The sequence below is a fragment of the Triticum urartu genome, chromosome 3, assembly GCF_003073215.2.
Source record: "Triticum urartu cultivar G1812 chromosome 3, Tu2.1, whole genome shotgun sequence".
In the NCBI taxonomy this organism is placed as follows: domain Eukaryota; kingdom Viridiplantae; phylum Streptophyta; class Magnoliopsida; order Poales; family Poaceae; genus Triticum; species Triticum urartu.
The window spans coordinates 714,074,612-714,085,957 of record NC_053024.1 but is presented as its reverse complement, the minus strand read 5'-3'; the positions used below and the strand labels follow the sequence as shown (position 1 = coordinate 714,085,957).

General features: G+C 53.4%; 1 protein-coding gene across 1 annotated transcript; it reads right to left on the bottom strand.

Annotated features, from left to right (window-relative positions):
* Positions 1 to 9,009: 9,009 nt before the first annotated feature.
* On the bottom strand, positions 9,010 to 10,977 carry LOC125549359 (xylan glycosyltransferase MUCI21-like). Its single transcript, XM_048712796.1, has one exon. The coding sequence runs from the start codon at positions 10,960 to 10,962 to the stop codon at positions 9,277 to 9,279; it is 1,686 nt and encodes a 561-aa protein (XP_048568753.1). The 5' UTR covers positions 10,963 to 10,977; the 3' UTR covers positions 9,010 to 9,276.
* Between the last annotated feature and the right edge of the window lie 369 nt (positions 10,978 to 11,346).

Here is an 11,346-nt window from a genome sequence, read left to right as displayed (position 1 = left end):
GTTAGGACAAAGCGACAGCTCAAGCCAAACAGCAGCCCGCCTCAACCCAAAGAAAAAACAGAGATAAAACAGCTCGGGATCATACATACGACCCTCGGCAAGACCTGGACAGTAGAGCAGAACATACTAGATCGATCTACGGGTCGTGAGGACATGCCTCGACGCGCAACGATGGCTACCTATTCGGACGTGACAAGTCTAGTCACGACCGGGCCGAAAACCGCAGACGGACTCCATATAAGCTACTCGTGACGTGGCCCGATATAGAGGCGCCGCACACCCACTCTGCTTCACTGACGAAGTAATGGAGCATGAATTCCCGGAAGGGTTTAGACCCGTGAATATCGAATCATACGACGGAACAACAGATCCCACGGTGTGGATTGTGGATTTCCTTATCCATATCCACATGGCCCGCAGAGACGACCTTCATGCCATCAAATACCTCCCATTAAAACTCAAAGGACCGGCTCAGCACTGGTTAAGCACTCTGCCTGACAACTCAATTGGCAGCTAGGAAGAGTTGGAAGATGCCTTCCGCGATAACTTTCAAGGTACATATGTTCGGCCACCGGATGCCGATGACCTAAGTCACATTGTCCAGCAGCCCGGAGAGTCCGCCAGAAAGCTCTGGACTAGGTTTTTAGTTAAAAAGAACCAAATTGTTGACTGTCCGGACGCGGAAGCCCTCGCGGCTTTCAAACACAACGTCCGCGACGAGTGGCTTGCCCGCCACCTCGGTCAGGAAAAACCAAAGTTTATGTCAGCCCTTACCGCTCTGATGACCCTCTTTTGCGCGGGAGAAGACAACTCGCTCGCCTGTAGAAGGAATAGCGCCAGCGATCCGGGCACCTCCGAAGTGCGAGACGGTAATGGAAAGCCATGGCGCAATAAAAACAAACATCGCAATAGTAATAAGGGCACACATGACACAATGGTCAACGCCGGATTCAACGGCCCCAAACCAGGCCAACGGAAAAAGCCATTTACGGCAAACAAAGACGGACCATCCAATTTAGACAAAATATCGGATAGGCCCTGCCAGATCCATGGCCACCCCAATAAACCAGCTAATCACACCAACATAAGTTGTTGGGTCTTCAAACAGGCCGACAAGTTAAATGCCGAACACAACGGGAAGAGGCCGCCCGGCGATAGCGACGACGAACAGGATCACCAACCGAGCAACGGGGCTTAGAAGCAGTTTCCTCCCGACGCAAAAACAGTAAACATGGTATACGTGACACACACCCCTAGAGGTGAGCGCACGGAACTCTCCCTCCATACAGGAGATCATACTACAGCTACCTCAGCCGAACAAAGCAGCGACCTTGTCACGCCGCATACCATGTCGGCCAACATGCCACCGGTCTCCATTCAACATGACCGATCAATGTCCATATTGGACTAGCAATTCGGCTTCCGCCGTTCGCCTAATATGCCTTCTAAGTGGGTACCACGCATACACAATTATGCACTTGAAATACCCTGGGCATCAGTGGAAGCACAATGAGCGTGGGCCTGCAAACCCCTATAACCCTACTTTTCTAACTGCCCTTTTCCTTTTTTCCCTCTATAGGTAGCTCAAGGGCCGGTCACCCCGAGGACTCTACGAGAGTTCGGGTTCGTACAATCACCCAAGGGCTATTACTGTCAAGGAATCCCTTAACCGAGGACAGGCGGCGTAGACGTGCGACAGGAGGTCCAAAATAACTTTTTGTAGACCGCGCTCTCTATTCCAAGCCTGTAAAGTGCCTTTTTCCTCAGCCTTCGACCCATGGCATATCAAATAGCCAGAGTCGCGGCTTTGTTATCTATATAATAATTGGCATAGCACTCAGCTCCCAGTAAAAGTAACCGGTGTCCAGTATTGACTTTTTCCTAATCGATCCGAATTTGTGCTCCTATGGTTATTTTACACACACACCTCGGCATAACCCGCCAGGGGCTCGGTATGGGAACAAATGAGTTGCCGGCAAGTCCGAACAGCTTTATAGCGCACTTCGGCGTCGTGAGTTTGGCCTTATATGCATCAGCTCCGAATCATGTCTTGGGTCAATAGTTGGGTTGCCCGGCTCCTGTGCTTGCTACCCTATGTTCCGCTCTATCGGCTAGGGTAGTAAAGGAAAACTAATGCGATTGTGCTTCCGGTTTATCTGGTCAAGCACCTCAGTAGAGAAAGCCAAAAACTGACTGTCATGATGCGGCGAGAACTGGTCAACCACTCGATGACTTATCGGAATCTTTAGCGATTCTCTCCATGTCATACGAAGGATCTTTTTCATATCATTTTTTGCAACGCATCTTATTAAAAATAAGCCGCTTATATACAAGGGGCTATATCGTAGACCCACCATAAAACTCCTATGGCTAAGTGAAAGTCTTAATGCCCTATAGTCTGATTGCCTGGTTCGCCGCATTGTCACCTCCTTCATTGACCAAGACGTTGGGTCAAGAATGATCAAATGCTTTTACGAACAACCCCGTACTTCCTACGAGGGGGCTGAAGCCGGCGACTATAAAAATTTCAGATTATATAAAAACGGCCGCACAGGAGGAATAAAAGATTTCGAGCAAAACATAAAAATAGATTAAATATAAAATTATCTTTTACAATTCCCATACACCTCACTCGAATATTATGTCTTTTGAGCATTGACCCTGTATCAAGCGGGCAGCCTCTAAGACGTCCTCAAAATAATGCTTCGGTGTGTGATGGTCCTTGCCCTTGGGTGGACTCTTCACTGCAACATCGATGGCCTTCATCTTCCCCCAGTATGTCTTGACATGGGCAAATGCCATCCGTGCACCCTCAATGCACGCCGACCGCTTAACAGCGTCGATATGTGGCACCGCATCAACAAGCCGCCGCACCAAGCCGAAGTAGCTATTCGGAATAGGCTCAGTCGGCCACGCCGGATTATGATGTTCTTCATGGCAGCGCCGAATATCCTATGAAGCTCGGCCCATTGGGGCATCTGTTCATTCAGCAACAGAGGGCGTTTTGATGCACTAAACTGCGACCAGAAAAGCTTCTCCATTGCATATCCCTCTTGCGCCTGGTAAAACTGCGCCGCATCGGAAGAACTCTTTGGCTGGTCCAAAAACATGTCTGGAGAGCTCCAGACTTGGTTAAGCTGAGCATAATTCGGATCGCCTAACTTAATCTGTAATAAAAAGGGCTTATCAGCCGCAATCTCCCTGGCTTGCCGGATCTCCTCACGGGCCGCTCTAGATTCGGACCGCGCTTCTTTCACCTCTTGCAAGGCCTTGTCAAGATCATCCGTTTTGGCTTTATTCGCCTTCTCAAGGAATTCACAACGGCTAGTAGCATTCTTTAGTTCGAGCGCCAAGGTTGGAAAAAGCGGTAGGCGTAAGCGAGGCGGTTCGCCTTCGCCTAGTGCCTAGGCGGTGCTTAAGCGCCCTAGGCATAGCCTAGGCAATTTTTTTTTACTATTAGGTTGTATATGTGGTTATTATATGTGTATTTTATTAATTTAGGGCATATAAGAATGTTAACTACCAGCTACTACAATTGAAATATGGCCCTTTTGGCATATCAGTGCAATATGGCATGATTTCTCGATTAGGTAGACAATTTCTTACTTGCTCTGCCTAGACTTCTGCTTATGCCCTAGGCGAGGCGTTTGGCCATTGTCTAGCGCCTAGGCGTGCCTAAGCGCCTCCTAGGCACTGCCTTTTGCAACAGAGAGCGCCATCACGAATATTTTCCCCGCGTCTTGGTGCCGAGCAGCTCGTTCGGCCTTTAACTCGGCCGATGCCTTTTCGGCCCCCGCATTACTAAACCGGGCCTGCTCCTTAGCTTGGGCCAGCTCCGCCCGAAGAATCTCAACGGCGGCGGCACCATCTGCAGCCATATATATCCCAGTATGCAATTTTCAGCGTCACGCTTATATTGCAGACACGTATGTATAAGGACTGCTCCGAATACATACCTTGCGACTCATCAAGATGCCTATTGATTAATGCAATGTCATCCCCTGCCATATCAAGCTTCCGCTGCAGCTCGACAATATTCGTAGTCCGGGCAGTCGTCAGGGGAGAAACAGCTTGTGTTCCAATTAATAAGGTTAGTCCACGGGCCTTTCTTTTGATCCTCTGATTGCCTCCCTCGGGAAGCCAATCAGAGTCTCAGGGGCTACTATCTATACACAGGTGTATTTCGTGAATAGAACACAATTGAACGTATTACAGTACAAACCTCGAAACCTCTCAGTAGGCCCACAAAAGCCACATTCAATCTGTGCTTCACGGACAGGACCTTTTCAACCACCGTGCCCATCAAGGTACGATGTTCCTCTGAGACGGACGCCTGCTGCAGCATGTTAGTCAGTATATCCGGCGACTCTGGATCTCCGAAGGCTGCTGTAGGAGTACGGCCACCCTTTGAAGGGATCCGTTTATTCGTATCCGGCTGTAGACCGGATTGTTCGGGGACTTCATTACTGGTCCCCGGACCCTGGGCCACCGAAGTATCACCTTCGGGTAATATCTTCATCGTCCCTCGCACCGCCTGTTGGTCGGGGGAGACCCTCCGTGACGACACCTCGAAGTCGTCCGCCCTATGGGGCAGAGAGGCCGGTGGAGGCGTCTCGCTTTCCATCATCTCTGGGAGAAGGTCCCCCGAGGAAGAGGATTGTTGAAGAAGACTGTGTGCCGAACTGCAAAAAATATATATTCTAGGCATCACAAGAAAAAGAACGGGACAAGTCTAAAACATCCTTGTTTACTTATGATTTTGCCTGAGGCTTGTCCTCATCATGAGACTGCGCGTTGACGTCCTCCAAGTCTGAGCCGCCCGACAGAGGCATCTTGCCTCGCTTAGAAGCCTTTTCCTCCCAATCTTCGTAGGCGGCCCTTTTCTTTCCATGGGGGGAAGAGGCGTTGACCTCCCCCTCATTTTTGTCTTCGGACGATGGGATCTTGATTCCTCCGGACACAATCTCTGATGCACCTTCGGGATGCAGGCCATCTTTGGTCCTCTCCGCCTTGCCCCCCTTTGCAGGCATCTGGTGTGGAACCAGGGCCAGCATCCTTGTTAAAACATGATTCACTGGGCCTTCGGGCAGGGGGGGCGAACACATGATTAGTTCCGCTTTCTTTATCCAGCCCTGGAAGAAGATAGTTTGCTCAGTACCATATTACAGTATGCGTAACTACAAAGTGTTCGGAAGACAAGTGCTTACCGAGGTATCCAGACGGTGGCAGTCAAGGCCAGCGTCCTCAGTAGTGTCCGGCCAATGTTTTCGCTTCCCGAAAAACAGCTTCCACATCCCTTCGTGCGTAGTGCCGAAGAAGTGTTGGAGGGTTCGTGGTCCTTCTGGATTAAGCTCCCACATGCGGCGAGACCTGCGCTGGCATGGCAGGATTCGGCGAACTAGCATCACTTGAATCACGTTGACAAGATCGATGTCTCTCTCAAGGAGGGTTCGAATGCGGCTCTGTAGAGTTTGCACTTCGTCAGCTGATCCCCAGTCCAGCCCCTTGTTAATCCATGATGGAAGTTGTGGCAGAGGGCCGGAACGGAACGCAGGTATAGCTGCCCACTTGGTGCTACGGGGTTCCGTGACATAAAACCACTCTCGCTGCCATTGGTTGGAGGTTTCGGTGAAAGAGCCTTTTGGCCAGAGAGTGTTGGTAAGCTTGCTCACTACATCACCACCGCACTCCGCCTGTTCCCCGTCGACCACCTTCGGCTTCACACTAAAAGTCTTGAGCCATAAGCCGAAGTGTGGGGGGATTCGGAGGAAGGCCTCGCATGTAATGATAAACACCGAGACGTGGAGGAAAGAGTTTGGAGATAGATCATGAAAATGTAGTCCGTAATAAAACATTAGCCCCCGGACGAAGGGGTGAAGAGCGAACCCTAGCCCTCAGTGGAAGTGGGAGATGAATACGACCCTCTCGCCAGATCTGGGGTCGGAATAACCTGTCCTTGAGCAGGAAGCCTATGGTGGATCTCCGCGGCCAAGTATCTGGCCGCCCGAAGCTTCGCAATATCCTCCTCTGTAACGGAGGAAGCCACCCATCGGCCTTGAGGGCCGGGTCCTGACATGATGGGGAGGCTTGAAGCAATGAAGTCGGACCTTGGGTGCTAGAACTCGAGGTTGGGAAGGCTGAGGAGAGGTTTGGCATAAAAAAGACGGCCCTTGGTTCCTTTATAAAGGCAGCGGGTATTGAACGCCTCCTCCTAAGCCTGAGAACATGCATATTCCTAAGGAATCTTTTCTGCAGGACGCTTGGGTTACCCACGCTCGTATTGATGACAATCCCGCGATAAGGGGAGACAATCTCTGCTTCGACAGGACGTGCCAACAAAAACCACGCCCCAAAACGTGGAACGGCGGGACGGGAAACGGTTCGAAATAATAACCGGGCAAGCGTGATGTCAACATTACTAAAGTGGTCAGTAGATTGGATTCGTGAAATGTTATACTCTTACGGCTGTGTGTTGCAGATCCGGACACGTTTGTTTCGTCCGAAGACTATCTTGGAGTTCGGAAGGAGGAACCCGCCTTGCAATGCCGAAGACAGATCTATGTGTCGGATACCTTGTTATTGAAGCCAGGTTCAGGGGCTACTGAGGGAGTCCTGGACTAAGTGGTCCTCGGGCGTCCGGCCTGTTAGCCATGGGCCGGACTGATGGGCTGTGAAGATAGAAGACCGAAGACTGCACCCATGTCTGGATGGGACTCTCCTTGGCGTGGAAGGCAAGCTTGGAGATCAAATATGTAGATTCCTTTCTTTGTAACCGACCCTGTGTAACCCTAGATCCTCTCGGTGTCTATATAAACCGGAGGACTTAGTCTTGAGAGAGAGATATATTCATTACCATAACCATACAAGCTAGACCTCTAGGGTTTAGCCATTACGATCTCGTGGTAGATCAACTCTTGTAATACTCATATTCATCAAGATCAATCAAGCAGGGCGTATGGTATTACCTCCATAGAGAGGGCCCGAACCTGGGTAAAAACATTGTGTCCCCTGTCTTCTGTTACCATCGACCTTAGACACACAGTTCGGGACCCCCTACCCGAGATCCGCCGGTTTTGACACCGACAGCGGCTGCTCCTCCTCATCGCTGGAGGAGATGACGATCTCCTCCTTCTCGAGGGATTTGGCCGCTGTGGAGGTCGAGGGTCTCGGAGAGCAATGGCGGGGTGCCAAGATTCGGAGCCACTGTCGCTTGCCTGCCGGGAGAACCACGACTTCGGCGTGGTGTGGAGACGGTGGTCTGGATGGTGCCGGAGCAGAGACGGCCGAAAAGTGGTGCGGTGCAGTGTGGACGACGTCAGAGTTTTGCATAAATAGGTGCGAGCATGCGAAGGGACGGCAAGCCGGCTTCAACGTGGTGCATCTGCTAGAGTAGGCTTCTCGATCGCCATGTCGGCATTGAAGTGACATCGCCCGCTCGTCCAGTCACGTCGCTCTGACCTGCATCCATGCCATGAAGTCTCGTCCGCTCTGCAATGACACTTACCGGCATGAATGCCCGACAACCTCTTCGTGCTGAGAATGTTTTTCAGGGGAGAGGGTTTTTGGTAGGACCGGGGTGTTGGACACTTACGTGGCAATGGCCAGGACGCCTACAAAGCCGCCACTAGTTTGAGTCCGATTTACTGAAAAACCGACGTCCGGACCAATTCGCGGAGCGATGTGGTACAACACGGGATGACAAACTACGTTTCGATCGCTCGGTCCAGACTCCGCGTTGAAGGTGCCCTAAGGAGTACGAGGTGTAGTAATACACATTATTTTTTTCTCTGAAAATCCATAAGATGCTACAAGGTGTCGTTACAGGCTACTCCAGATAGATAGATATGAGATAGGATTTGTGGCATGCAGTTGTCGGAGCACCGAGCACCTCATGTGTGCTTTTTCTTTTGGCTTCCGAATTTACAACTTTCACATCTTTTCAAACAAAATTTTGAATTAAGTTTCGTTTTCAGATTCATGCTGTTAGTTTTTTCTTTACAGGGACGTGTCACTAGTTACGAGGGCTTTCAAATAAGGACCATGTTAAAAATATTTTAACCATTTTTAAAAACTTCGTTAAGTTCTAACCATTGAAAGCTAGACTAGCAAACGGCAAAATCGCAAGATCCAGAGACTACGAACGTTGAAATCTAAACATAAGGACAAAAATCATAAGTTTAGAAACTGTGAATATCAAAATCGTAAGTTTTAGAAACTAAAACTACAACCTTGATGTGCACCCAGGCGAGATCCAACGACTTTGCATGCTCCCGCATCTACGTGCCTCTGACCCTGAGAATTATTCGTAGAAGTCTTGCGTGCAAGTAGATGAGATGGGTGCAGATGCCTAATCGAGGCCAGCTGGTACTTCCTCTCTGAACAGGGACAGAGGAAGGCAGATGGTGCTCTCGTCAACAGGTGGCTGCGTCGTCGCCGTCGGATGTACAGTTCCATGTCATTCTCGTACCACATGGCCCGCGCGGCTGGACTCTCGATCAAAGTCCATGTCAAATGCATCGGCACGTATCCACCGTTCAACTCAACCCCGTCGCTGGCCTGCCTAAGAAACTTCTCCCAGCCGCTGTTCAAACTCCGTCGACGCCGGCCGGTCGACTATATCAAATGCACGAAGGTCCACTCCCTACACATGGTATGTTCCTTTGGTCAGTCTGGGTTTGTAGTTGTACAGCGAACGAAATACTACTCTTCGTCCAATCAAACGAACGGATGCACGATGCCTCTGCACGATGATCTGCCAACGATACTTGTTTTGTTTGCAGCAACAGCTCTGCACGTTACTCAATCATTGTGCGAGAAGTAGAGTAAATAAACGTTAGTTCTGCCGCCCTGGCCTTGGTCAACGCAGGGGCATAGCGCATGAACATAGTTAGTTCCATATGTGGCGTGCCGCCAGCTGCCTGCACGCGGCACGCCGCGCCGTGCCGGCCGGCGCCCAGGCCACACCACGACTAGCCTGGCACTATATTTCGAGACAACGAACCATATATATACAACCAAAAAACAAGGTATTTTCATCGGAGTATTCGACGGTTAAATGGACTTTAACTTGTCCACAAACAAAACGAAACAAATATACAAAACACATTGTGTAGTCTGTGCTGTCCAACAAGAGTCCAACAAAACGGTTGCGATCCATCCAGCGCCCTCTCACGTACGCAACGTGCGCCGGCCGCGGCCGCCGGTCCTACCCTCGGCTAGCATGCAGCAGCTCGTCGGCGACTGATCGGCGACGCACATATCTAACCAACCAGCCAGCTACGGGCCGGCCGCGGGCAGCCGGAGGGCGCGGGAGTGCAGCTTCCTCAGGGTGTCCCCGAACCGGCCCAGGTCGAGGCTCACGTTCTGGCCGCCGAGGTACACGCGCGCGGTGAGGTCCCACCCGCGCTCGCGCGTCGCCGCCTCCGGGTCGCGCAGCACCACGTCGTCGGCCGGATACTTGCGCACCAGCGAGCTCTCGTTCGCCGCCGCGTCGTACTGCTCGTAGTGCATCTCCATCATGGCCGTCGCCTTCTCGTAGCACCCGCGAGCCACGTGCGGCACGCCCAGCGGCGCAATCTGCAGGAGCGCGGCGCGGCGCGGGCGGAGGAACAGCAGCTTGGTCAGGTCCGCGCCGTGCACGCCCACCAGCACGTCGCACGCGCTCACCGCCGCGTACTCCGACGACAGCGGCGCCCCGTTCGCCGTCTCCAGGATGGACACGTCGAACCCCACCGACTCCGCCAGCCGCGCCACCGCCGCCTCGTTCTCGATCACCCGCGTGCCCTTGCGCGAGTACAGCCCCAGCCTCGGCCGCCGCCTTGGTTGCTGCTGCTGCTGCTGCTGATTGGCCTCCGGCGGCGTGCTGTCGTCCTTGTACGCGCCGGCGAGGAAGTCGTGGAAGTTGACGAGGGTCCGGTTGTCCTTGGTCCGGGCCGGCTCGACGGCGAGGATGCCGTGGAAGCGCGTCCCGACGATCGCGCCGGGGAAGCAGTGCGTGCGCTTGTCGTGTAGGAGGTCGATCACGTGGTGGTCCGATAGGCCCGACACGAGCTCCCGGAACGTGCCGGCCCACCACGGGTTGTACGCGAGCACCGCGAGGACCACGCGGCGGCGGAGGTGCTGCACCGTGAGCCACGCCGGCAGGAACCCGTCGTTGAACGCGTGGAACAGGTTGCCCGTGTACCCGCCCGCCGTCATCACCAGCGCCGGCGCGTCGTGCCGCACGTCGCACCGGTGCCCGTCCTGGGCCTCGTCCGGCCGGGCCGCGCGGAGCCGCACCTCCTGGATGTTGGCCATCAGGTGCTTCTCCCACTTGCGCGTGTAGGGCTGCACCCGCTCCTCCTTCTCCCCCACGGTGGCGTTGGCGCTGGCGGTGCCGTTGGGCGGCGGGAAGAGCAGGAACGAGAGCGACGCGGCGTCCGTGCGCACGTCGCCGGCCATGAAGCACACGTCGGTGTTGAAGTCGGAGCGGTCGCAGCAGATGCCATGGCCGCCCATCGACGCGCACGGGGAGTTCACCTGGTTGTCGAGGACCAGCGCGTCGCCCTCATTGCCTCCTCGGCCACCGTCGACGCTCCGTCCTTGTACTGCCGCCGCTCTACCGGACGACGGCTGCCGCGGCCCCAAGAAGTCGACGGGCACGGTGGGCGACAGAAACCGCGGCGCGTAGACGAGCGCGCACGTGACGACGGTGAGGACGAAGAAGAAGTGGACGAACCCGGGCCACCTGCCAGCCACCTTCTTGCCACCGCCGCTCCCGTCCTCGACGTCCAAGGCGCCGCCGGCGCCGAGGCCCTTGGCCGCGTCGGGGAGCTTCGAGGCCATGCCGGCGTTCGGTTGGAGAAATGGAAACGGGATGGGTGCAGCTTCGCGCGGTCGCCCTTGTCGCGTGCCCGGTTTGATCAGGTCGCGCGGCTTATGTAGGCCGGCGAGAGTCGGGTCGCACACGCCGGCGCGGCGCATTGATGTGCGTGCGGGAATTCCTCCTGTCAGGTGACCCACCGTTTGTCCCGCCCGCCCGCTCGCCCGCGTCAGTTTCTTCCACAGAGAAGAAGTCCCCAGCCTCGGCCTGGATTCGGCACCTGCACCTATCTTCCATCTCGTCTTCAGAGACCAGTTTCCGCTGCGTCACACGCTCCACCCAGTCCCCTACACGTACACCACACATCTCGTTGTACTATATACCTTTTAGATATGTATTATTTTGCGAAAAATATCTTTTGGATATTCAGATAAACAATTCTACGTCTACTACCAGTGGGATACAATGGCATTAGTTCTCCCAAAAGATATTCTTTTTATAAAAGGCAATTAATTAAACTTGTGCATATCTAAAAAGGATATGGA

Excerpts from the sequence above, each read along its gene's own strand:
- LOC125549359 (XM_048712796.1), bottom strand. The coding sequence starts at position 10,962 with ATGCGCCGCGCCGGCGTGTGCGACCCGACTCTCGCCGGCCTACATAAG.